Genomic DNA, 24,968 nt, shown 5'->3' with positions numbered 1-24,968 from the left:
ACTTTTGGACCTCTATCTTTTTAAAAGTTGCGGTTATGGACCCCTAACTAATTTAGATACAAAAGAGACCCCTATCTTTTGATTCTTTGGCAGTTTTGGACCCCCAGTCCATTGTTGATTCAGTCAACGCTGACGTGGCACCCTAAGTGAGGTGCCACGTGTCAATATTTTATTGGCTTAATACATGCTTTGGTCCCTTAACTTATTTTTGAATTTCATTTTGGTCCCTTAACTTTAAACTGTCTCAATTTGGTCCCATAACTTTACCTCCGCTTACCTAAGTGGTCCCTTCTGTTAGATTTTTTAACAGAAGGGACCACTTAGGTAAACAGAGGTAAAGTTATGGGATCAAATTGAGACAGTTTAAAGTTAAGGGACCAAAATGAAATTCAAAAATAAATGTTAATAAATGTTGCTATTTTGAACTTATTTCTGGTTTTCTTTTTACTATGATAATTAATTAGCTTTAAAATTTTAATATACTTATGATAAGAATAAAGTTTAATATACTGGTGATAAAGATATCACTTCTGCTTTAGGATTTGCATATGCATATAATATAATCTATGAAACACTAACATAGACACACAATATTGATGCGGACACATATCAACACGATTAATAACTCGAGAAAAAAAATTAATTTATTGAATAGAAACATATGTTTTGATTTGTTGGAAACTGAACAACATTTCAATCTGAAGTGTTATATGTTACATAGTATATAACAAATCATTTGCTTCTTAATTATTATATAAAAAAAGGCTTAATACATGTTTTAGTCCCTTAACTTATTTTTGAATTTCATTTTGATCCCTTAACTTTAAACCATCTCAATTTGGTCCCATAACTTTGTCTCCGTTTACGTAAGTGGTCCCTTCTGTTAAAAAAACTAACAGAAGAGACCACTTAGGTAAACGAAGGCAAAGTTATGGGACCAAATTGAGACGGTTTAAAGTTAAGGGACGAAAATGAAATTCAAAAATAAGTTAAGAGACCAAAGCATGTATTAAGCCTATTTTATTTTATTTTTTGCCTTGGGGGTCCAAAACTGCCAAAGAATCAAAACATAGGGGGCTGTTTTGTATTTAAATTAGTTTGGGGTCCATAATCGCAACTTTTGAAAAGATAGGGGTCCAAAAGTGCAATTAAGCCAAAAAAATATTATGACTAAATTAGAAGAGACACATGTTCTCTCATCTAAGTGCTCTTAGATTTTCTATAAGCGACTTTTGTTTTTCTATCGATTTGCAATTTTAATTTAGATCGTTTTAAACAATGAAAATAAAAAAATTGGAAAATTCTATGGTGAAGTCATGAGAATGACTTTTTTGGTGAAGTTAACACTGTAACATAAAAAATGTAATGAGCAACACCCCACTGTTTGTACAATGGCATCAAAAGTTGAGTCCTCATAGTATCATCAACTCATCAGATTAACAAGACTACACTTAATATAATTTTATCCTACCTTGTTATAAGTGTAACACCCCACAAAGTGTAACACCTACATTCAGAGCCCCTTTTTTACCGTTAGCAAGAACTTGTTTAACTTGCATACCATAAGGAATTCGAACAACTGCTTCAAATACAGTATCGGGAAGTACCGCTTGTGGAACCTCAATATCTACAGGCTTATTAGCTAAATGGCAATTAGCACATACAATCCGCCCAGTAGCTTCTCTCGGATTTTCATAACCCTGTTGAGCAAAAATGGGTAAGGCTATCACATAATATCATCAACTCTGTTTGCATGTTAAAGATTCCGACAATAAAATAGTACCTGTAAGTCCAAGATGTTGCAAGCATTACTAGATGAATTACTATTGATCATTAATTAAAAATCAACAATTTAAAAATGAAATTAAGATCAAAATTAACTTTTTCAAAAATGTCAGTTTTCTGACTGCACCATAGAAGCTCCCAAATAAATTTCATTCACCAATTTAGTCCGATGCAGATTTAACGAAAATTGCAACACTTGTGTATTTCTTTTTTCCGTGAATCCAACACAACAGCTCAAAACAATAAAGAGGATCTTTCAAACAAGTAAAATAAAGAGGTTAATCTGTTGCTTGCTGTATAGTTTTCCGTTTATCTTCCATTTTTGGCAAAGAAAAACTTGATGCTTTTGCAAAAAGAAAAAGAAGTTACTTCAATTCCCCCCCCCCCCCCCCCCCCTTCCATTCTGACATACTTCATGAATGACAATTGCACAACTTGTTTTTTTTTTCTTCTCAAGTTACACAACAAAATAGACATATTATACTACCTACTTTTCTTAATATATGTGAAAATGACAAAATGAGTTTATAGGAGAAAAAAAAAATTGTATTATTTCATAGGAGAAAGTCTCAAACCATCCAAACTTTTTGTAAACAAGTGATTTCATGTTTCTGCTGTTACATGATAAACACTTCTACATTTTGATCAAATCTCACAAGAAGCATAAAACAATAGGTCTCATGATTTCACCAAGCAACCAAACAATAATATGCTTGACAAACTCTACTATGAATGTTGATTTCTTCATTTTGGGGATAAAAATGACCCTCAACAAGAACTAATGATTTTTTTTCCTACCAGCATATTATTCCTGTTTTAGCTGTTTGTTATGTTTACACAATGAGTTTTCTACAAAATTGACACATGATTACTACATCTAACTTGTATAGAAAAGTCTATTGTACCAAATTGAATGAAGGAGCATGTGAAACAAATCATACTTAACAGGCTCATTATGCCAAAGAAAATGTTCTTGCACCTTTTTCACCCTCTTCTGCATCTCCAAGTATTTCTCTTCTGGTATAGAAAGTAGTATATCTCTCAAATAAGCAATATGTCTCTCCTCGATAAACACAGCAAATGATTCCCAATTCAAAACCTCAAACAAAGGAGGAATAAAATTATCAGATATGATAACAGGAATGCATTCGTGAAATATTGCCTCTACCACACGCGGACTATTAACTTCGTGACCCCTTGCACAGATACAGAATTTGCTACTCCTCATGAGCTCGATGTAGTTTGCATTACCTTTGACATGTGGCAATGGACCAGAAATTTTCATGTCAGGTTCTTTGTTCTCCCATAACTTCAACAGCATAGGCCGAACGTAACCGTGCAAACCGCCTGCAAAAAATGCCAGGATAGGCCTCTCAGATGGAGGGTTGCCACCTAGATTTTTGACAGTATTCTCAATTGATCTTATATATGTTTCTGGAAGAGAAACATCTTTTCCTATCTTGAATCCTACTTCAGTGTCAGCATTGCAAAGAGCTCTTATACAATTAAGCATACGCCCTCTTGTTTCTGCAGGAGCCTGAGAAATTGTGCTTGTTAATTATTCTTCCACTCAATTACTGATGAGACTGAAATTAATGGTTCAATCATAAATAATGGTTAGGCATGTTCTGTTGTAAATACTATAGTCCAAATGCAAATAGGTTACATCAAAAGCAATTTTCCCTGTATTTGAGTGAGATGGTTACAAATTACTCCTTCTAGACTTAAATAGAAGCAAAAAAGTAAATGTATTCAGTCCAAATTTGAAAGCAGGACCACGGGCGCATGTCATATTGTTTGTCGTAAAATGCATGACGAAAAATGGGAAAATTATAGTTTTTGCTTGTGCTAAGGGGCAGAAAATGCATTAATCATAATTTGCACAAGTATAAGCAATCATACACACCCAATCATGGCAGGCAACAACAAAGTGATCTGATCCATTAGTTCTATTCCAGAAAGGGTACTTTCCAGCAATCATGTCGACATGATTTTTCATGAAGTCGATTAAATTCGAACGTTTGTGTGAATTACGAACATAAAGAGTTAACTGCAACAATCTAGAACTGAAAGGTATGTAAAACAAGTGAGCCTTCTCAGGATCTTCAGTGGTAAACTGTTTGTTTCCTTCCATTAATTTCATAAACCATCCTTCAGATGCATATATTCCTTCCAGTAATGGCTCATGAAAGATTGGCCTGTCTCCATCCGCGTAGATATAAACTTTGAGCATCTTCTCCATTAGTTCGTAACTCCTGCAAGAGACACCAAAGGAAACTAACATAACTACTAACTTACTAATCAGCATAATAGTAAGATTCAATTTGAATCTTGGTCAATTATGGTTGAACAGTAATGCAGTGATTTGGCTCGAGTAGATTCTGTACATTAAAATATGATAATTGTTTATGATACCTACCTTCTAAACATGGAAACATTTCTGTATAAAGGTGAGTAAAGTCTTGAATCATTCATAATGGTAGGTGCATTTTCAATCTCCGACTTCACTTTCATTATTTCCACATTAATAGCTGAAGAACTCGCCGGTTTCTACAAAACAATAAAAACGGGACAAATTAGAAATCTAATGACAACATTCCATCTACAATTGTAATAAATGGCACATAATCTAGTACATACCGGTCGCTGAGAAGAAGCATGGTTACGCTGTAACATTAAGTTCATCTCAGATATCGCAACTATTTTCGATGGCTTCTTTTTGGAATTCTTTGAAATCATGAGCTTATCATTACCTTTTGTTGCATTGTAATTAGCTTGCAAAGCTTCCAAAATTCCATCCTTTGGATACATTTTTGAATCAAAGAATGTTCCGTTGGACAATGGTATCATAGGCTGTGGTGCAAGCAAGGAAGATTGATTCCCTTGTGATGTTAAATTAACATCTTTTCCATCAACACTACCCATTGGTGAACCATCATTTCTAAATCCAACAACAGTTTCAATTTGTTTACTCTTTTCTGAATTTGTAACTTGATCTAATGAAGAGGCTTGAGGACTAATTGCTATATTTTGTAATGGATTAGTAGAGTTTGAATTTGAAGCATTTAGTTTCACATTATTATCACCAATTGTAGAATTAACCAAAGGTGTATCCAATGTAAAACTTTTGATTCTGGCAGTAAGAGAAGAAAAAAACTTAGTATTTGGAAGTTCAGAAAACTGAAGAACTAAAATTAGAGCTACTATTATTCCCAACAATGAAACTAATCTTCTTGTTTCTGCTAGACATAGAAATCTAAAATATCCCAGATCCATGTTACAATTGCAGAATGTACTAACATACAATACACGTACCACAAGAAAATGGAAACTTCATGGATCACCCATCATGAAATGGTTCATATTTGGAATTTTCAAAGCAAACCCATTTGAGATCAGGCCCAAAAGTTGATAAATTTGGTGAAGGATTTTGATGGGTGAGTGAAGTGAAGGAGATGGATGTTGTTGTAAGAAGAGAGAAATAACGTGTTACCGGATCATGAGAATGCACCGACAGTGGAGAAAGGATTTGTTTATGTGACTTTTTATGTTCTGTCTGTTTGAAAAAGAATAAAAAAATAAAATAAAATAATAATATGTGTCACTGTTTCAGGGATAAACATAGGAATACAAGATCGGAGAAAAATGAGGAGAGTAACATGCAGACAGTAAGGGAAAAAGTCAAAAACGTGTTTGTTATATTATATCTAGTATCTACCAGTAAAATGGTTTAATAAACTAAACTTCCCAATATATCTCCTTTTTTGTCACCTTGCTGTACTTTTTTAAGTTGTACCATTTTCGTAGATACAAGTTAAAAATATTTTTGGCATTATGCAAACATAAAAACACGACACTGAAAATCCACTATTCATAAAAACTTCAGAAATTTAATAAAAAGTGTCATTGTAATCTCAAAGTATAATTCAAATGATAACAGGTTGCTGCGACATTTGATATGCTCGAACTCGGATTCAAATTCACAATTTTTCATTTTTTTTAACACTTGATGTTTATGCTTAAAAAAAATGTCATTGTAAATATTAATCCAAAATTCAAAACACACAATAGTGATGCTAATCTGTTTAGAAATCCATGACTCTATGTTTTATGACATTATTAAACACCACGGTGACACCATATGATTCACAAGACACGGTAAAATTCAATTAAACTGCCAATTAGCGAAGGGAATAGGATTCATAAATTTATTTACACAAAAAAACTCAAAGAATGTACAGATAAATAAAATGACATTATAAATCAATATCTAGGCACTAAAGTTTCTTAACTTTCAAGTGAAAATTATTATTATTATTATTTTTTTTACAAAAAGGAATGAAGAAAATCCCGTTTACTCTACATGGAGTGTGTCTCTGAAATCACAAAAGTTATTTATCTAGTTCTTGCAGTGAAGACTCTGTTGTACCAAATAGAATGGAGTATCATGTGAAATATATCATACTTGACAGGACTCTTATGCCAAAGAAAATGCTGCTGTACTTTTTTCACTCTCATCTGCATTTGAAGATACCTCTTTTTTGGGATGGAAACAAGTATACTCTTCAAATTTGGAATGTCCTTCTCCAAAACAAAAACAGCAAATGATTCCCAATTCAAAACCTCGAAAAAAGGTGGCACAAAATTGTCTGATATAATAACCGGAACACATTCGTAGATGATAGCTTCGACAACTCTTGGACTGTTGACTTCGTATCCCTTTGGACAAATACAATATTTGCTTCTTTTCATGTACTGAATGTAGTTCCTGTTTCCCTTCGACTTTGGCAGCATACCGAAGATTTTCATGTCGGGATCTTTATTTTCCCAGTGCTGCAGCAGAATTGGACGGACATAACCATGCATACCGCCTGCAAAAAATGCAAGCGTTTTTCTCTTTGAAACTGGCCTTCCCCCGAGGTCTCTGGTGGGATTTTCTGCATTTCGGACGTAAGTTTCTGGAAGTGACACATCCTTCCCTAACACGAAACCTTCTTTGGCATCGGCATTGCACAGGGATCTTATGCACTTTGACATCCGCTGCTTTGTTTCTGAAGGTGCCTGCAGATTGCAGTCCAAAGGTATATTATGCAAAGAAAGAAGGGTACTAATAGAATTGATAGTTTACCAAATAAATCATCAATTTAGTTTCAAATTGTAGGTGTCATACAATTTGGTCTCTGAAATTGATGAAATTTCAAAATAATCCCTGAAATTGAAAATTTGTGATCACTTTTGGGCAGCACAATTCATTCCCTGAAATTGTCTCAAAGGGACTTGCATGATCAAGGATTTTCAATTTCAACAATAATTTTTTCAGATTTCGTTAATTTCAGAGACTAAATTGAATGACTACTATAATTTCACAGAATAAATATATTGGTGATTCACTCAGAGTTTAACAATGCATGTTTCTGTTTGCCAACAACAACAATAAAAGCATTAGATGTGAAATAGTAAACAATTATAGCTAGTGCCTTAACAAATTGACACAGAAAAGACTCACTGATTGAAGTGAGAAAAACATACCCAATCATGGCAAGCAACAAGAAAATGATCAGCACCTCCTGTTCTATTCCAGAAAGAATGTTTCCTGGCAATTGTGTCTACATAGTTATTCAGATACTGCATTAGGTTCCTATGACTATGTGAATTTGAATCATATAATGCTTCCTCGAGCCTTCGAGAACTAAAAGGTAAGTAAAACAGGTGGGCCTTCTTTGCATCTTTCGTGACAAATGCTTTATTAGCTTCCATCAACCTCATGAACCATCCCTCGGAAGCATATATGCCCAAAAGATATGGTGAATGCATTATTGGCTTTGACCCTTCTCTGTATACATACACTTTGAGAGTCTTTTCCATCAATTCATAGCTCCTAATAATTGGCAGTTAAGGTGAAATGAAAATTTAGCAGTACCACCAAGAATATTGCTTCATATCTCACGAAATTGAGCCAAAAAAAGAGAAAGACATCATGAAATTCAGCACTTATCATAAATTTTGAATGAGCCGATCAATAAATACACTGATATTCTGTAGACCCTTTTGGATAAACAACTTAATAAACACTCATAGCATAAGTGCTTATCATATAAGTACCTATGCATAAAGTACTTCTATAATAAAAGATATAATAAAATCAAAAATATTTTCATGTAACTACTTATCAAAAATATTTTCAAAAGTTATCATTGAGAGCTTATGAAAATAAGCTGAAAACAACTTTTGGATAGGTCATAAGCTGTTTCCATATGCTCTCCCTAACAGTGCCACAATTGCTTATGTCATATATATTTGAAGCTCGGATACGGACACGGACACTGACACAGCTAATAATTTGAAAAAATCACATAATTCAGTGTAAATACAAGTGTCGGTGTCGGACACATGTCGCGTCCGACACCGGGATACCTCTAATCCAAGGAGTGTCCGTGCTTCATAGTATATATGTTATCAGAGGACAGAAAAAAGTTGAACCTGTTTATCATCTAAACCATAAATAAAAAATATCTTTATATGTCCATTGCAAAATATAGTAGCTTTTGCATCGAAAACTGTGTAATCAATTTCTCAAAGGTCAAAAAAGTGTCTTTTTTAATTTAATTTTTCCTTTTTTAGATACCTTAACTAGTGCCGCGGGGGCACCGGTTAACACAACCCTTACAAAAATAGCATTAAATTGTAAATTGTTGGTGTAGAGTTAATTTGCAGAAGATGCGTTTGAACCATTTTCAAAACCAGAAATACCATAATAATCAAATGATACCTCTTAAACATGGAAACATTGTGAAAAAGAGGAGCATAAAGATTTCCAACATCAGTTACAACTGGAACATTTTCAATCTCTGATCTGGCCAGCAGTAGCTCTTGATCAACAGCTGAAGACCACCTTGGCCTCTAAACACAAGTTAGCAAAATAAGAACAGAACACAAGAATACACATAAAATAAATAAACAAAATTACATTTACTCGTATACCATGGATCGATACGAAGCATGGCTTTGAAGCAATAACTTATCCATATCTGATATTGATGTTACCTCCGGAACTTTTATAAGAGAACTTGTAGTCACCTTAGGCACAGTTACGATAGAAGAATTATGGTTCATTACATTGACATCATCTTTTAATGGCTTGAACCTCTCATCATTCATGGAATCGGTAATTTCAGAATCATTTGATAACACTTTTGTTAGAGGACTTGCAGCAGGTGGTGGAGTTAAATATGTTGGCGCAATTGCAGGAGAAAGGGGATGAAGATTATGATATGAATTGTTGACTTCTCTTGACAAATTCATACCTATAACAGTTCTTGAAATAGTGTCATTTTCCTCATACAACCGAGTTTCATTAACTTTGTCAAGAGGGTGTTCTGAATTTGTTTGATTCAAAAGGGTAATATTGTTATATATTTCAGAGGCAGATGGTGAATATGCAGGTTGAAGTATACTACTACTACTACTGCTGCTGCTGCTGCTGCGAAGATTTGATGTAGGTACTAGAATGTTACCATAAGGTAGCTCAAAATATTGGAATGCTAAAATAAGTGCAAAGGTAATACCAATAATGGATAACAATTTATTTCTTTCTAGGTGAAATAAGGAGAACACTTGTTGACCCATTTTGCTAGAATTACGGAACAAACATTAGCATATGAACTGACTCTGCAAATTATAACACGATAATAAACAAGATCCAGTGAGTAAGAGAAGTAAGAAACAGGCAAATTGTGTATGAAAGTCAAAGAACATGGTACATATGATAAGATAGAAATAGGAAGTGGTTAATTTGAGGTTGAAGATAGAAATAGAAAAATGGTAACGTGAAGTGAATTACCTGGTACGAAGTACTTCCAGATAGGAGTCTCGAAGTCAAAGGAAGTTGTAGCGAAGCAAAACAGAACAAAAACAATGTTGTTGGTGTTCGGTCGGACCCCAAACTCCCCTGTGATCCCGTCACCACCCAGTTTCACGGGGTAAAAAAAGAAAAAGCTGTCTGTCAACTATTTCAAGAAAGGAATCAATTATTATGATATGACTCATAAAATCATAATAATAGTTTATTTTATTGTTACACGGACGTAGCTCATAATTCTTCTTTTCTGCTATTCCATCCATTTTAAAATATAAATAAATTTTATTTTTTTAGATTTTTTAAATTAATGATGTATGTGGTTCATAATATGGATCACATACATCATTAATTAAATGAATTTAAGAAGTAAAATTTACTTATATTTTAAAACGGAAGGAGTAAAGCGCTAACTAATCCAATCCAACACACACAAAAGAAAGTGTTTTGATGAGAATCTAGATTAGAGGCACGTGAAAGTTAAGAGGCTGCCGTGTCTTTTCTTTGATTTTCATCATACTAACGGTGGGTCCAATCTTATTAGCTTATCATGCTCTCGTCCCCACCTGATAATTTGTTAATGGAAGAAGATTCATTCCCTTGTAATATGCTAAATTCATATGTTTTACCCTTCTTTATGAACTTGTAATACCCTTCTTTATGAACTTGTAAGTTGATCTACTAATGGGGAAACTTGACGACTAATTGCTTTCGCTTGTAACGCATTCCTAGAGGAAGGAAAAAAATAATACCTAAATCAATAAAAACACTAAATACTACAATTATGATATTTATAAATGAAATATGACCTAATTACATTAAATTATCTTTGAAAATGATTTTTATTGAAAATAAATAAGGGTTAAAAGTTAAATAACCAATTCACAATATAAATGTTTTAATTATAATTTGGACAACAAAACCTCCAAACATTTTTTTTTTGTCCAAGCATTTTCTTATATATATGAGACTCATCGGAGTATGACTAATGTATAAACATATAAAAGAGACAAGAGACGGGTTATATAATGCGAGGTTTCAAAAGATCAGAGACTTACTTGCATCTTGACATATTATTTAAAGAAGTTCATACTTCAGAGAATGCAACTGATATGTTGATCAAGCCAATCATAAGTGATATTCAAGCATCGCTTGAACTTATTACATGTTTCTCAGTGTTAAGTAGGAGTTGTGCTCCCAGTTGTCAAGATCTGTACATGAAATCTTCATAGGGGCTTGATATATACCAAGGTGGAGATTGTTGAGTATGACCATTATATAGACACATAATTGAGAAAAAAAGGCATTTCAGAGGTATTTTTGTAAGTTGGACAAAATATTGTTGGGTCAACATACATTTCTTGTAACACTATAAACTCTAATTCACTCAAGAAATGTACAAACTACAATTGCTTTATAGTTGCAGAGGTAGGCAACATTGATCGCATTGCGTAAACTAGGGTTGCCAAAGCTGGCTACCAATCCCATTTTGGGACAACATTTAACGGGCTTTGGACTTTATTGGGCCAAACCAAACAAAGCCTATTAAAATACGGACATTGCTTTTCTCACCATATGAGTTTCTCGCGCACCCTATTCGAATTCTAAAGTCTGAAATATTTCAGATTTTTTTTTGGAGATTTTATGGGTATTTATGTTGTTCGGATTCTATAATTCGAACTGCATATGGCGCACGAGAAACTGATAGGATGGAAAAAGAAATAATCTTAAAACATGGGTTCTAAAAAAAACTACTTGAGTGCCTAATACGGGCTACAGGCTAAACAAGTAAACAGGTCGCCTCTTTAAAAAAAAAATTACTAAAAATAGTCCTACAAAATTTATTATTTAAAATATTTTTTTTAATAAATTTAAAAATTACTCAATATTTTTTTATATAAAATTGTCGTTCAAATGTTGCAAACTAAAACAACCAAGAAGACAATTTTAAATAGATTACATATGCTATTTTTTTTAGCAATATGTATATGTTCGACCACTGAAATTATAAGCAACGAGTGAATACCATTTTTTATTTATTTATTATATTTTTATGTAAGGGAAATGTTAACTAGTGTCCAAAGTATTAGTTAAGGACCTTAAATTATGAATATTCGCAAATACACACTCACGAAGTATCAAATTAATTTTTAAAAAATATTTATCAGATACTTCATTGATACATATCCAAAAAAAAAATAAAAGGTAGACACCAATCTCCACTTAAATTATTTTGAAAATAAAAAAGAGCACAAACATTTCTTGTTTGCTATTTTTCCCATTGACAAGCATCATGTAGGTACGTAACTTATTTGTTCCATTCCAATATCCATAGAAGATCAATGGTGCTTTAGTATACCTGTCCCTCTCCAACAAGTCGGCCTTAGTTTTTTCTCTTTAGGTTTTCTCTTACAGTTTCTTTATTGAGGGGTGATTTTGGGTCAATTCTTGACCTGAAATCACCCATCTTCATATTTTTCTCTCTATTTCAATCTAAATTTTCACATAGATCTAGGTTTTTTTTTCTTTGTGATTTCATCATCTAAGTGTGGTGGTTTGTTGTTTGTCGTCTTGTGCGGCGTTGTTTGATTTCCCATCGTCGTGCGGTGTTCATTTGATTCATATTGAAAGATCAGTAATTCAATCAAAGATTTGGGCGTCAACGTTGCAAATCCGGAGGCGATGAATATCCCGGTCACTTTAATTTTATCATATATTTTTGTAGGCATTATGTCGTTAACTTGGATGCTGTGAGTTTGTTCGCAGATTCATCATTTACGTTTTTAGCGGTGATAAATAATGTAATCTCTCGATTTGAATGAATAAATATCATTTTGTTTTTGTCAAAAAAAACAAAATGAAAGGTAAAAAAACATGAGACCATGTTATGAAAATTCAATCAAGATGTAAATCTTTCAACTTAAGATGTAAATCAGCTGAATTGCTTTCAAATGAACCATGCTTAGAAGTTATGTTTTTTTTCTTTATTCTTCTAATATTTTTGCTGTTCTAAGAAGAAGTTTATTTAACTGTGTTAATTAAGGGAAGTACTCAACATTGTAGGTGCCATGACGATGCTCTAAATTGTTGCTAGTCATAAAGTAACTGGTTGTGGGGTATTCACTTTAATTAGTCCCGATCGTGTTGGTGAATCCTTGTCTTGAGCTGTTGTATTATTGAGCTGCTGTTTTTAATAACAAATTGTTCTTGCTGGATTTATTGATCTTGTAAACTTTTTGCGCATAGTTTATGGCTGTTAGTTGATTAATTAACTTTGCTTCTGCGAAAAAAGGAATATTCGAATGTGTTGAAAGCTCCAAATAAAGCCAAAAACCGGATTTTACCTACTAGTGCATAGAGATGCGTCTCTTTTCTAGATGTAAACTCATGTTTATGCCTTTCTTATTTTACATCTACCTTGGTTTTTTATTTTTCCTCTCATAATTAATTAATCACATCACATGCAGATTTTTAATATTTTTTCCTCCTTTCTCAAGTGTATAATCTTATTAATGTCCAATCCAAATTCAAAAGCAAAATCAATTGGTTGAACTCAAGTTTATAAATTGTTCTTAACAAAGTTCATATTACCACTAGTACTTCATTATCAATTTATTATTATTTTATATAAAGAAATAAAAATAAAGCCTTTACTTCAATAGTCCAACTCCAGTTACACTCATACTGTCAAGTTGCTGAGTAACTCAAACCTTATAAAACCGAATTTAGTGGCCACCATACTATATATAGAAACAACAACCTGCTAATTAACCCACATGTATAAGGCTATGGCCATTTCATACAATAATAATGCATTTATAGTAAATTGTGGTATTCAGAAAGGATCTCGTCACTATAACAATATTCCACTCTTCTCTATTTTCAAGGTAAGCATGAATTTAATTTTGTTTTTGTTTTCACACATTTTTCACTGGTTGAATATGATGCTAATCAACTCACTGAGCAGTCAAACACGAGACCAACTCTACCCGAAGTCTCCTTGCAAATAGATATTCCCAAAACTATGAAAAATACTGTGGCTAAATTGATCGACGTTTTTGTGGATTCATTCTTTGAATTCATTGACAAGCCATTGCTTCCATCTAAGGTATATATATATATATATATATATATTAAAGCTCTTCTTGCTTCTCCGTACATATAAATTGTGTTCTTTTGAATCTTTAAATTTTGTTCTATATATTCATTACCTGTTCAATGCGCTGCAGAGTAACTTTGCTCCTGTGGAAGAGTTGGAGGAAGCCATAGTTGTGACTTGCATCCATGGACGAATTCCGAATGATTTTCCAGAGGGTGTCTACATTAGAAATGGTAAGCATGATATATACATTAACCCAACATATATAATTTCTAGTTAGTAGTTACATTTTTAGTTAGACAGTATATAATCAAAGTGATGTCACATGAAGCATAGTAAGTTACTAGCTTGTTGATCAATTCAAGGGTAAATAGATGCGATAAACTTCATTTCCAAGGACACCAAAGAAGAAACTTTACATTTCTTATGCAATTTTTGTCATTATATATACAATATTGTTGATAAAACAGAGAAAACAACACAAACGAATAATACATGGATTTTTAACAGGTCAACTTAGATGGACCTGTATTCATTGTTATAGTGTTTTCAGGTGGTTCTCAATCATTGATTTGAGATCGGACAGTTTATATTTTAAACTCTATTTCTCACAATAAAACGACCTCGATCGTTTATTTCGATTGGACAATAATTGCGTTACACAATTACAACAAGAAATCCAAATCAAAATTATATAAACTATCTTTTTATATATAAGCTTAAATATGCATTTGGTCCATACAAATATAGCGAGTTCGAGTTTTGGTCGCTGTAATGTCTATTTTTTTAAGCCCTCTAGCATTTTCTTCCAATGCATATTTTTGAGTCCTCCAGTTCAGATCAGGGAACCATATTTCTTGTCTTTTGTTGTTTTTTCCAATAGCCCTCCCAAACCAAACCATAGAACTAGGTTTCCCTTCTAACGAACAGGGTATTTATGTGATTTGAACACCATAAGCCTGACACTTAATATATGTATTGCTAATGGCTACATTAATATATAATGTGCAGGACCAAATCCACTTTTTGGAGGATTGAAATCAACAAATTCTATCTTTGGTAGGTCAAGTCATATTTGGGTGGAAGGAGAAGGAATGCTACATGCATTGTATTTTAAAAAATCAAATCATGGTAGCTGGACAGTCCTCTATAACAACAAGCACGTTGAAACCGAAACATACAAGCTTGAAAAACAAAGAAACAAACCGTTGTTTTTGCCAGCCATAGAAGGCAATTCACTTGCCATTTTGTCTGCTTATCTCTTCAACTGGGTCAGCTTCCTAATTCATTTCATTTTTAGCACATTTAAATTAAGCACCCTTTATTGCAAATAGTTTATTCCTTAGAATTAGTTATTTTAGTCCTCAAAATTATAAGTGCACTTGCCAAAAAGTACAATAAGAATTAGGGTTTGTATTGTATTCGTCATGCCTTGAGAAGACTCTCAAGGGTTGTATTTATAGCCCTCTATGGGCTTGATTTGTGGTTACTTAGGAAGCAAGTAACAGGAGTATTTAAGTATTTTTAGGCATGCTCTAGAGGTTTCTAGAAGCAAGTAAAGGCGGCGCCTTGGGCTTCAGGGCCTTTTTGGAGGGCAGTGAGGCCTCTGAGAGGATCTAAAAGCCCTTTCTGGAGATCTTTTAGGTCCTTAGGAATATTATGACGGTCCAATAAGAGTCGGTCATTTTAGTCCCCTAAAATTACGAAATAGCAATTTAGTCACTTAAATTGAATGATGTCGGTCCCTTAAAGACGATATTATGAACTCATTTGGTTTGGTTAAATCTTGTGGACTTAACAGTTGAGATCGGGCAAAGTAAACAAATACATTAGCAACACCAATGTGTTTGAGCATTCAGGAAAGTTTTACTCAGTTGCTGAAAGTCACATGCCACAAGAGATTGATATTTTTTCCTTGAAAACTTTAAACAATTGGGAACTCAGCGCAGCATGGAATCGACCTTTTACCAGCCATCCAAAGGTTTTTTTGTTTACCTATTATATTTGCTTTGCAAATCAACACTTTTTGCTCTCTACTATTGTTTGTCAACTCTCAAATTAACTCTTTTTGATGTACCATTATCGCAGAAAGCTCCAATTACAGGGGAGCTAGTTACATTAGGTGTGGAACCAATTAAACCTTTTGCCGTGGTTGGAATTATTTCTGGTAAGCTCTTGTGCTTTGTTAAAAGAAAAAAGTTGAACAAAAAATAGTTTTTTAATATTAATTACTTAGACATTTTTTTTTTTCAGCCGATGGAAAGAAATTGGTTCATAAAGTTGATATCAAACTAAACAGGTGTAGTCTTTGCCATGACATAGGTGTTACACAAAGGTAGGTTATTGACAATTATGCTGGTTTGGCGTAACTATTTCTAAAATTATTAGATCTTCATATTACAAATTCAAATTATAAGATCTTGAAAAAACAAAGCAAGTCACTTTATAAGTAGGTTTTGAACATATCAGTTATGCCCCATATAAAATACATACGCACTTGACCGAAAAAAAATGCAATGTAAAATATGCTTTTTATGGGAATATTTTTGCAGGTACAATGTGATCATGGATTTTCCACTAACCATTGATCTAAACAGACTTCTAAGAGGAGGCCAGTGAGTACATATGAACTGAATGCCTTCTATTTAGTTTATTCATGTTTAGGGCATAGAAAAGTTCTTGTTACTCAGAATCTCTTGTTTCTGTGTAGATTAATAAAGTATGATAGGAAAGAATATGCAAGGATTGGGGTAATGCCACGCTATGGCAATGCTAACTCAATCAAATGGTTTGAGGTGGAACCCAATTGCACATTTCACATTATCAATTCTTTTGAGGATGGAGATGAGGCAAGTTGTTAACCTGGAGTACTATATAAATGATTCGGTGCTCTTTGGATAAGCAACTTAATTAGCGTTTACGCATAAGTTATTCGTATAACAAAAGATAGATAAAGACAAATTGTTTTCATATAAGTTATAAGTTGTTTTCATATAAGTTAAAATAAGGTAAAAACTGCTTACATAACATGTTAAAAATTGTTTCCATAAGCTCTTCCAAACAATCTTGCATATAATTAACTATGTTGGTAGATAAATTCAAATAAGTTAATTCAAAGAGGCTCATATCATATATCGGTTATTATTAGAATAAAAGGGCTGCATTAAATTTTGAAGGTATGTCTAATTGTGTGGATCAACAGGTTGTAGTGAGAGGCTGCAGATCTCTTGATTCTTTAATTCCTGAACCTGATCCGAGCTCGAAAGAATTTGAGTGGTTATCTCGTTGTCATGAATGGCGATTGAATATGCTAACCGGAGAGGTTAAGGAGAAAGATCTTTGTGGTAACAAACTTGTTTATATGGATTTTCCTATGATCAATGAAAACTTTGTTGGTGTTAAGCATAGATATGCATACACACAAGTAGTTGATCCTACAAGCTCTACCACTCAAGGTAATTACCAGTTTATTCTTTATCCAGAGCATTGTAACATGTAATTAGCCTTTCATACTTTCTATATAAATATTTATAATATGGTTTTGTTCTTGTGCTATTTAGATGTGCCAAAATATAGAGGTATAGCTAAGCTATACTTAGAAGAAACATGTGCTGAATTCTCTATGTCAAAGGTAAAAGAATGCTATAATTAACAATTCCTTTCCCTAGTGGTAATTTCATATAATTCCTTAGTAGCATTATTATCAGTGTCATAACATAGATTTTTTGAAGCAGAGAGAAAAAGAAGAACCTATAAGGATGGAATACCATATGTTTGAGAAGAATACATTTTGCAATGGGGCAGCGTTTGTGCCTAGAGATGGAGGTGTCGAAGAAGATGATGGTTTGATCATTACTTTTGTTCACAATGAAGATACTAACACATCTCAAGTAGGTTGAGTAGCTTTGTATTCTTGAAATTAATTACACTTGTTGAAAATTAGGATAGTTATTAACTCATTTATCGATTTTCTTTCAGGTTCATATAATCGATACAAAGAATTTTTCTGGCGAGACGGTTGCCAAAATTGAAATTCCTTTCAGAGTTCCATATGGGTTTCATGGAGCCTTCATGCCAATCTCATTCCAGGATTCTTATTAAATGCATTTGTTTATATATCAACATATATGCCTTAAAACCTGAGATCATATTACTAAATTTTGAAAATGCAGCAACTGTGTTAGTAGAGTAACTAAATAAACTTCATTCATCCTTTTGTTCATGGATTTTAAGATTCATAGTGTTTCTCTTTGTATGTTGTTATGGATTAATAACAATAATTGCAAGTGATGAGAATAACCATAACCGTTGATACAAGAGCATAATTAACCAACTATTCAAAAAGTCAATAAATTGATAGTGTATTTTTCTAAAAAGTTTGAACATTCTCCTTTCTTCATTTTTCTCGTTTTATTCCCTTCGAAGCGGCGGTGTTCAGAGTAGGGTTTTTTCTTTTAAGATGTCTAATTGCATCGTCTAAATTTCAAACTCACACAAGTGATGATAACCGGTGTATTCATACGAGGGAGGAAGAAGAAAGAGAAATCAATTTTAAATCAATTTTTGTTAGGTTATGAGGGAAATCTCGTGGATCTTTTACATTGGACCAAAAGTAATCACGCAAGTGAGAGAGAGACAAGACATCTTCACCAAAAACCTTAAGACATTAAATTTATGAGTCCTCTTATTTATCTATTGTTCAACATTCATTTTTGCATTTAATATAAGACTTTTGTCTCACATTTGCTACACAACAATCTTCTTCTGATCAAGCGTGAGTCATCCATCCTTCCATTCATCTTGGTATATATGCTCTTCCTCGAACAAAGGTTTTCTCATTCACATATATATGCAATTGCCGTAACGCTCTTGTCGATGCATCTAAATGACACACCACATGACCACCATTGCAAGGAAAACTTTCGATACATCTAATACAATACTTCTTCTACCTCATATTTCTTACGCAGCAATTTCAATTTCAACGACCAAAATGTCCCTTTGTTATTATTTGAACTAAAAGGAGAGTATATTTTTCTGAAGGATATATCAAATTGGGTTCTCTATCTATCACACGGACTTGAATTGGTGTTCGCTCTACAAATAAAATATCAAAGATTCTTAAAAAAATGGAACATACGAGGTTGCCAAATTATAAAGGTTAAGACATGTTAGAACGTCCTATCCTTATTGATACTTACGTATGACCAACTTAGTAAACAATACTAGTTATCATCAAACCTAAAGTTTCGTAGTCAATACATAATGCAATCAATTTTACCAGTTTATAGATATAACGGTCGTTGTCATTTCGAAATTATTTGGTTCATGTATATCAGTAACTTATTATAATGGTCCAAGTAGGTCCTTACATAGGGACCCAACAATATAGTCCAAAACAATATGTTACTCTTTGGAATCCAACAAAATATTCCGAGTGATTAAAATAAATGGAGTTATATAGTATATATTTGGAGTGATTGAAATAAATGAAATGGAATAAAACAATTAATTTTAAATTTTATTCATTAAATTATTTAAAATAAGATAAAATGAAATAGAATACATTTATATTTTAAAGATAGATGTTCAGATACATTAAATATTTCATACTTCATTCATTTTTTATTCTTAACCACAGGCTTATTAGTATCTTGTGTTTGTGAGTCTGAATCAAAGTCCTGAAAAAAATTATTTTCTTGTATTAGCCTGTTAATGACATGTGGATTGATTCGCCTGTGTTTGTCAAAAGCCAAGTCAAAATTTGGTTCTTTCAATTGCAATTACAATATCTATCAAATGGCTAAATATTCTAAGCTGCCACTGGACTTACACCTTTATTTAAGAGTCTCAAGGATTATTACCAGAATTGAGGGTAAGTGTTAATCAGGAATGTTCAAAACTGAATCAACCCAAAAGATAAATCGTAAACGAACCAATCCAAATTAAAAACTGTAAAAATTGCATTTGATTCGGATGTATTCGGATCATTTTTTTTTACTCAATTGTATGGTTTGGTTTAGTTTACGGTTTTTATTTTAGCAACCGAACCAAACCGAACTAAACCGCAACATAAGAGAAACACTAATTAAACTTAATCATCCAACCTAGCTACTCATAGAAATTCAATGAATTTTTTTATAAAATGACATGTTATTTATATGCTTTGATTTAATTCTTCATGCACTATTGCATATATGCTTATGTTAGATATATCTTGAATCATATAAAGTCAATGAGAATTTTAAAAAATGATAAAATCTTAGTATTTTGTAATTCTTATCGAATATATTTGTTTTTTGGTCTATGCTTTTAATTTGGTCTATGTTGAGTGGAACATTGTTGGATAAAAATAAAATTGTAATGTTTGTTCAAATTTGAAACATTGTAAAAAAATAAATTGTTTTTAACTTTTAACTTGATTTTAATCAGTCAGCTTTTGTCCCAGATCGATCCATTTTAGACAATGCCATGGTGGCTATTGAAATTGTTCATTATATGAAGGCAAAGGCTAAAGGAAAGAGTGGGGATGTTGCACTTAAGTTGGACATTAGTAAAGCTTATGATAGACTAGATTGGAATTATCTACGAGATATCATGATTCAAATGGGTTTCTCATCTCGATCGGTTAGTTGGATTATGCTTTGTGTTGAGACAATTGATTACTCGATCTTGGTTAATAGAGCATCGGTGGGTCCTATTGTACCAGGGCGCGACCTTCGTCAAGGTGATCCTCTTTCACCTTATTTGTTCATCATTTGTGTTGAAGGTCTTTCCTCCCTAATTCGTGAAGCTGAACGTCGCAATGACATTAGAGGTACTATGATATGCACAGATGCACCATTTATTTCTCATCTTCTCTTTGCAAATGATTGCTTTCTTTTCTTCAAAGCTTGTGAATGTGAGGCTGTTTGTATGAAGAATATTTTGGCTACTTATGAAGAAGCTTTGGGGCAGGCCATTAATCTCCAGAAGTCAGAATTATTTTGTAGTCGTAATACTCCAGATGATTTGAAGAATCTCATTGCTACTACTCTCGGTGTTCGTCAAGTGTTGGGAACAGGTAAATATCTTGGGCTACCATCTATGATTAGACGTAGTAAACATGCAACTTTTAAATTTATTAAGGATCGTATATGGAATAAAATCAACTCCTGGAGTAGTAGATGTCTCTTGTAGGCTGGAATGGAGGTTCTCATTAAGTCTGTTTTGCAATCTATCCCTTCCAATGTGATGAGTGTTTTCCTTCTTCCGGAATCCCTCATTAATGAGATAGAGAAAATGTTAAACTCCTTCTGGTGGGGTCATAATTCAGCGAATTCTCGAGGATTGCATTGGTTATCTTGGGAACGCCTTTCAGTTCCTAAGGTGTTTGGAGGTATGGGTTTTAAGGGCCTTAAGGCTTTCAATATGGCTATGGTTGGCAAGCAGGCTTGGAAGTTGGTTTCTTCTCCAAAGTCTTTAATCACTCGTTTACTCAAAGCTAAATATTTTCCTCGAAGTGACTATTTTGGAGCTAGCATAGGCCATAATCCTAGTTATGTTTGGCGTAGCATATGGAGTGCCAAATATGTGATTCGCCGTGGTTTTCAGTGGAGCATAGGCATAGGAGAACACATTTCAGTTTGGGAGCACCCATGGCTCAGGAATGCAACACGAATTTTACCGTCTACTCATCATCATTTGGAGTGGCCATCTATTACCGTTTCTAATTTGTTGGTTACACACCAAAAACAATGGAATATGGAGCTAATTAATGTTTTTTTTGACAGTGCTACTGCTAGAAATATTTTTAATACTCCACTATTCCCTTCGGTAACTCATGATGTGCCTGTTTGGAATTTCGAGAGGGATGGTGCCTATTCAGTTAAAAGTGCTTACAAGGATATTCTGAATCATGATGTGGCAGTTGTACAACACCGTGTGCCGGGTAACTGGAATTGTATTTGGAGTTTAAAATTGCCCCCAAAGGTCAAGAATTTTCTATGGAGAGCTTGTCGTACGTGTTTGCCCACAAGAATCCGATTGCAATCAAAAGGAGTTCAGTGTACTGATAGGTGTGCAGTGTGTGATGACTTTGGTGAGGATAGTACCCATCTGTTCTTTATGTGTGATAAAAGCAAGATTTGTTGGTTACAGAGTGGATTATGGAGTGTTTTGATGGCTGTTTTTGATATTGATGCAAGCTTTCCAACCAATGTGTTTGCTATCTTACAACACCTGGATCAACAGCAAAAGCAAGTTTTCAGTGTGACCCTCTGGAGTATATGGAAGCATCGAAACAACAAAGTATGGAACAATGTTGCTGAAACAGCTCAAGCCATTTGTGCTCGTGCAGGATCTCTTCTTACTAGTTGGAGGAATGCTCAGTCTATTCGTCATCCTATCCCTCAACATCCCGCTACCTCGAACGACTTGAAGTGGATTAAACCAAGTCCCGGCAGATTTAAATGTAATGTTGATGCGTCCTTTTCTCAAGCTCGGAATTGGGTTGGCATTGGTGTGTGCATTCGAGATGATGAAGGTCGTTATGTTTTGGCCAAGACTGAATGGATGTCTCCGCTCTTTGATGTGGATTTGGGTGAGGCTTTAGGCTTATTATCAGTCATGTACTGGGTTCGCGATCTGCAGCTAGGTATTGTGGACTTTGAGCTTGATTCCAAAACTGTGGTAGATAGTCTTTATGGCAGTAAAAGTGGCGTCTCTAATTTTAGTGTAGTAATCAATGACTGTAGACGTCTGTTAGCTTATGATTTAGTAACCTCTGATGTTAGGTTTATTCAGAGACAAGCCAACGAAGTCGTTCATAGCTTTGCTAGATTGACTTTGCGTCATGCTAGTTTCCATATTCATATTATGATTTCATCTTGTATCTGTACTATTATTATGAATGAAATGCAATAAGTTTCTTCTTGTCAAAAAAAAAAAAAACTTGATTTTAATATTGAAAACAAAATATTGTTTTGTCTGGTCAAAAACCGCAACAACCGAACCAATCCAAACCGCATCGGTTTGGTTTGGTTCGGTTTTCATTTTAAAATCCAACCGAACCAAACCAAACCGCATATTTTTTTATCTTGCGGTTCTAATAACTTTTAACCTCAAAATAGAACCAAACCGCATCAACGAACACCCCTAAAATTAACCGAGTAAACCTCAATAATAGCTTTGACAAATTAAAGTTACCGTGAGTCATTATAATTTTGACAAAAACTACATTTCAAAGCTTCATCAAAGTTGCTCGTCACATTGATTTCGTCAATCAAATAAAAGTCTTCATTTAAAAATGTAAATAAAACAGATTCAACAAGTGCTTAACTAGGACAGTTTTTGATAAAAACAAACTATGCATAGCGCATATCCATGATAATGCCATTTATTTTGTATAATAAATTGATAATAATATAATATGTCAACCATGAAAAATGTGTCTTAGCAAGAGATATAGCTCTCAGCTGATGCAAAATTTGTCTTGTTAAAATACAAGATATTATTAATTAATTGTCCAAGACAAGCACTACAACAAAACCAACAAACAGGTAAAGTTATCATATCATATCAGTGTGGGGACTATTAACAATAAATTACTACAAAAATCATAAGACAAAGTTCAAAGCTTTTGAAATTGTCTTCATTCATCATACATACTACACTACTAGAGATACCATACCAAATATGCTTAAGTAGAGAAAAATCCAGAGAGAAAAACCCTTAATCATATACACAATAGTCCACAATAACATGTTTAATACTAATAGCAACCATTTTCTGATAGTAATTATGGTTCTTTCACTAGTCTTAAACACTCAAGGGCAAGAAAATAGAGAAACACAGAACATGGCAGAGTTACCAAAAGGTGTTACTCCAAGTAAAGGTGTTGTAATAATAGTACTTTCCATAATGTTTTTCCTAACTTTTATCTTACTTGTATATGTCAAATTCTGTCGTGTTACTCCTATTCATCTTCTAAACCCAAACTCTCTTAATCTTCAAAACAATCTAGGACAAACTCGATCGAGGTCTATAAATTCTGGCGTTGAACAAAAAGTAATTGAAACACTTCCTTTCTTCAAATTCTCTTCTTTAAAAGGATCCAAACAAGGCTTAGAATGTACCGTTTGTTTATCGAAATTTGAAGACGAGGAGATTCTGAGATTGTTGCCGAAATGCAAGCATGCTTTTCATATGAATTGTATTGACAAGTGGCTTGAAAGTCACTCTACTTGTCCTCTTTGCAGGTATATGGTTGAAGAAAGTGACATCAGAAACTTCACCTTTTCATTCAGCTCAAGATTCTTAAGAGTCCCTTCAAATTTAAGTGAAGATCCAAATCTTGAAATCTTTATTCAGAGACAACCATCACAAAGAAAGAACAAAAAAGAAGAACAAGAACATGAACATGAACTTGTTCTTCTTGATCATGAAGAAGGTGGAAGCAGCAATGTTACAAAGTGGAAGCAAGAACAAACTTTGCATATGATTAATCATAAAATATTGATCTCTGATGTTGTTACAAGGAGTAGGTGGAGTGATCTTAATTCTTCAGATTTGTTATCATTGAATAGTGAAATGCTTCATGATATGTCAAGCACTAGATTCTCTCCTGAATTTCATGGAATTTCAAGTGTTCATTCTGATGAAGAAGAAAATTCGTTTACGGCATTGAATCCTGGTGAGAAGAGGAGTATGTCTGAGATAGCAAATGTTCCAAGGTTTGTCGAAATCAGTAGAAGTGGGGAGAATGGAAGTGATGAGAGGTTGTGGAGGATTTGGATGCCAATTGCAAGGAGAACAGTTCAATGGTTTGCAAGACAAGAAACAAACTCTGTTCAATTACAACAACAACATAAACATTTAGTTTCAAACGTTTGATCATTGTGTACATTTTGATTCATTGTCGGTTTAATCAGATAAAATATACTTACCAGAGGATTACAATCTTATAATATAGCATGCAAATGTGTGGTTTATGAATATGTAGAAGTAAAGGTATAATGTATCATTCATTTTGTTCTTCTAAGTTGATTAGGAACACTTTATGTGGAATCATCATCTCATTATGATAATAATGTCACTGTTTGCAAAAAAAAAAAAAAAAACAATTAGGAGTGGACGAGTGGCACATTAATCGATTTGGATTACAAGTAACCAAGTCATGCACTATTTGTCTTGGCAGTTCGATAATTGACGGTTGAGACCATTAACTATGTTAACCTAGATAATTGAAGG

The 24,968-nt window shown here is 33.5% G+C and overlaps 5 protein-coding genes across 7 annotated transcripts; 3 read left to right on the top strand and 2 right to left on the bottom strand.

Moving 5' to 3' along the window:
* Window positions 1-2,309: 2,309 nt before the first annotated feature.
* On the bottom strand, window positions 2,310-5,445 carry LOC25490131 (probable glycosyltransferase At5g03795). Of its 2 annotated transcripts, XM_024777942.2 has the most exons (5): window positions 5,101-5,442; window positions 4,426-4,918; window positions 4,205-4,335; window positions 3,692-4,040; window positions 2,310-3,322 (listed from the first exon to the last, which is right to left on the bottom strand). In XM_024777942.2, exons 2-5 carry the CDS (start codon window positions 4,708-4,710, stop codon window positions 2,663-2,665), a joined length of 1,425 nt encoding a protein of 474 aa, XP_024633710.1. In that variant the 5' UTR covers window positions 4,711-4,918; window positions 5,101-5,442; the 3' UTR covers window positions 2,310-2,662. The 2 variants fall into 2 exon arrangements, with proteins under 2 accessions (XP_024633710.1, XP_013462026.1); XM_013606572.3 differs by having other exon boundaries at window positions 4,426-5,445.
* Window positions 5,446-5,942: 497 nt separating this feature from the next.
* LOC112420391 (uncharacterized) lies at window positions 5,943-6,644 on the top strand. Its single transcript, XM_024779455.2, is given in 2 exon segments — window positions 5,943-6,348; window positions 6,350-6,644. Coding segments are annotated over 2 exon segments (240 nt in total). The 5' UTR covers window positions 5,943-6,222; the 3' UTR covers window positions 6,464-6,644.
* A 528-nt stretch (window positions 6,645-7,172) lies between these two features.
* LOC25490130 (probable glycosyltransferase At5g03795) lies at window positions 7,173-9,411 on the bottom strand. The gene is made up of 4 exons (XM_024779077.1): window positions 8,767-9,411; window positions 8,555-8,685; window positions 7,315-7,663; window positions 7,173-7,199 (listed from the first exon to the last, which is right to left on the bottom strand). The coding sequence occupies exons 1-4, from the start codon at window positions 9,409-9,411 to the stop codon at window positions 7,173-7,175; spliced, it is 1,152 nt and encodes a 383-aa protein (XP_024634845.1).
* Window positions 9,412-13,240: 3,829 nt separating this feature from the next.
* LOC25490129 (carotenoid 9,10(9',10')-cleavage dioxygenase) lies at window positions 13,241-18,053 on the top strand. Its single transcript, XM_013606570.3, has 13 exons — window positions 13,241-13,527; window positions 13,608-13,748; window positions 13,870-13,972; window positions 14,751-15,010; window positions 15,541-15,720; window positions 15,828-15,906; window positions 15,993-16,074; window positions 16,292-16,354; window positions 16,450-16,588; window positions 16,942-17,194; window positions 17,300-17,370; window positions 17,474-17,629; window positions 17,718-18,053. The coding sequence occupies exons 1-13, from the start codon at window positions 13,417-13,419 to the stop codon at window positions 17,838-17,840; spliced, it is 1,761 nt and encodes a 586-aa protein (XP_013462024.1). The 5' UTR covers window positions 13,241-13,416; the 3' UTR covers window positions 17,841-18,053.
* A 5,270-nt stretch (window positions 18,054-23,323) lies between these two features.
* LOC25490128 (E3 ubiquitin-protein ligase ATL42) lies at window positions 23,324-24,785 on the top strand. Of its 2 annotated transcripts, XM_024777931.2 has the most exons (2): window positions 23,324-23,613; window positions 23,978-24,785. In XM_024777931.2, exon 2 carries the CDS (start codon window positions 23,982-23,984, stop codon window positions 24,609-24,611), a length of 630 nt encoding a protein of 209 aa, XP_024633699.1. In that variant the 5' UTR covers window positions 23,324-23,613; window positions 23,978-23,981; the 3' UTR covers window positions 24,612-24,785. The 2 variants fall into 2 exon arrangements, with proteins under 2 accessions (XP_024633699.1, XP_013462023.2); XM_013606569.3 differs by having other exon boundaries at window positions 23,326-24,785.
* The last annotated feature ends 183 nt before the right edge of the window (window positions 24,786-24,968 follow it).

Source organism: Medicago truncatula, chromosome 3 (assembly GCF_003473485.1).
Source record: "Medicago truncatula cultivar Jemalong A17 chromosome 3, MtrunA17r5.0-ANR, whole genome shotgun sequence".
Lineage (NCBI taxonomy): Eukaryota > Viridiplantae > Streptophyta > Magnoliopsida > Fabales > Fabaceae > Medicago > Medicago truncatula.
This window is presented reverse-complemented; position numbering and strand designations above follow the sequence as displayed.

Coding starts and splice junctions, on each gene's coding strand:
- LOC25490129 (XM_013606570.3), top strand. CDS start 13,417: ATGTATAAGGCTATGGCCATTTCATACAATAATAATGCATTTATAGTA. Junction 13,749..13,869: donor AGCCATTGCTTCCATCTAAG/GTATATATATAT, acceptor AATGCGCTGCAG/AGTAACTTTGCTCCTGTGGA. Junction 17,630..17,717: donor AAGATACTAACACATCTCAA/GTAGGTTGAGTA, acceptor ATTTTCTTTCAG/GTTCATATAATCGATACAAA.
- LOC25490128 (XM_013606569.3), top strand. CDS start 23,481: ATGTTTAATACTAATAGCAACCATTTTCTGATAGTAATTATGGTTCTT.
- LOC25490131 (XM_013606572.3), bottom strand. CDS start 5,061: ATGGATCTGGGATATTTTAGATTTCTATGTCTAGCAGAAACAAGAAGA. Junction 4,336..4,425: donor ATGCTTCTTCTCAGCGACCG/GTATGTACTAGA, acceptor ATTGTTTTGTAG/AAACCGGCGAGTTCTTCAGC. Junction 3,323..3,691: donor TTGTTGCCTGCCATGATTGG/GTGTGTATGATT, acceptor ACAATTTCTCAG/GCTCCTGCAGAAACAAGAGG.
- LOC25490130 (XM_024779077.1), bottom strand. CDS start 9,411: ATGGGTCAACAAGTGTTCTCCTTATTTCACCTAGAAAGAAATAAATTG. Junction 8,686..8,766: donor ATGCTTCGTATCGATCCATG/GTATACGAGTAA, acceptor ACTTGTGTTTAG/AGGCCAAGGTGGTCTTCAGC. Junction 7,664..8,554: donor AATGTTTCCATGTTTAAGAG/GTATCATTTGAT, acceptor GCCAATTATTAG/GAGCTATGAATTGATGGAAA.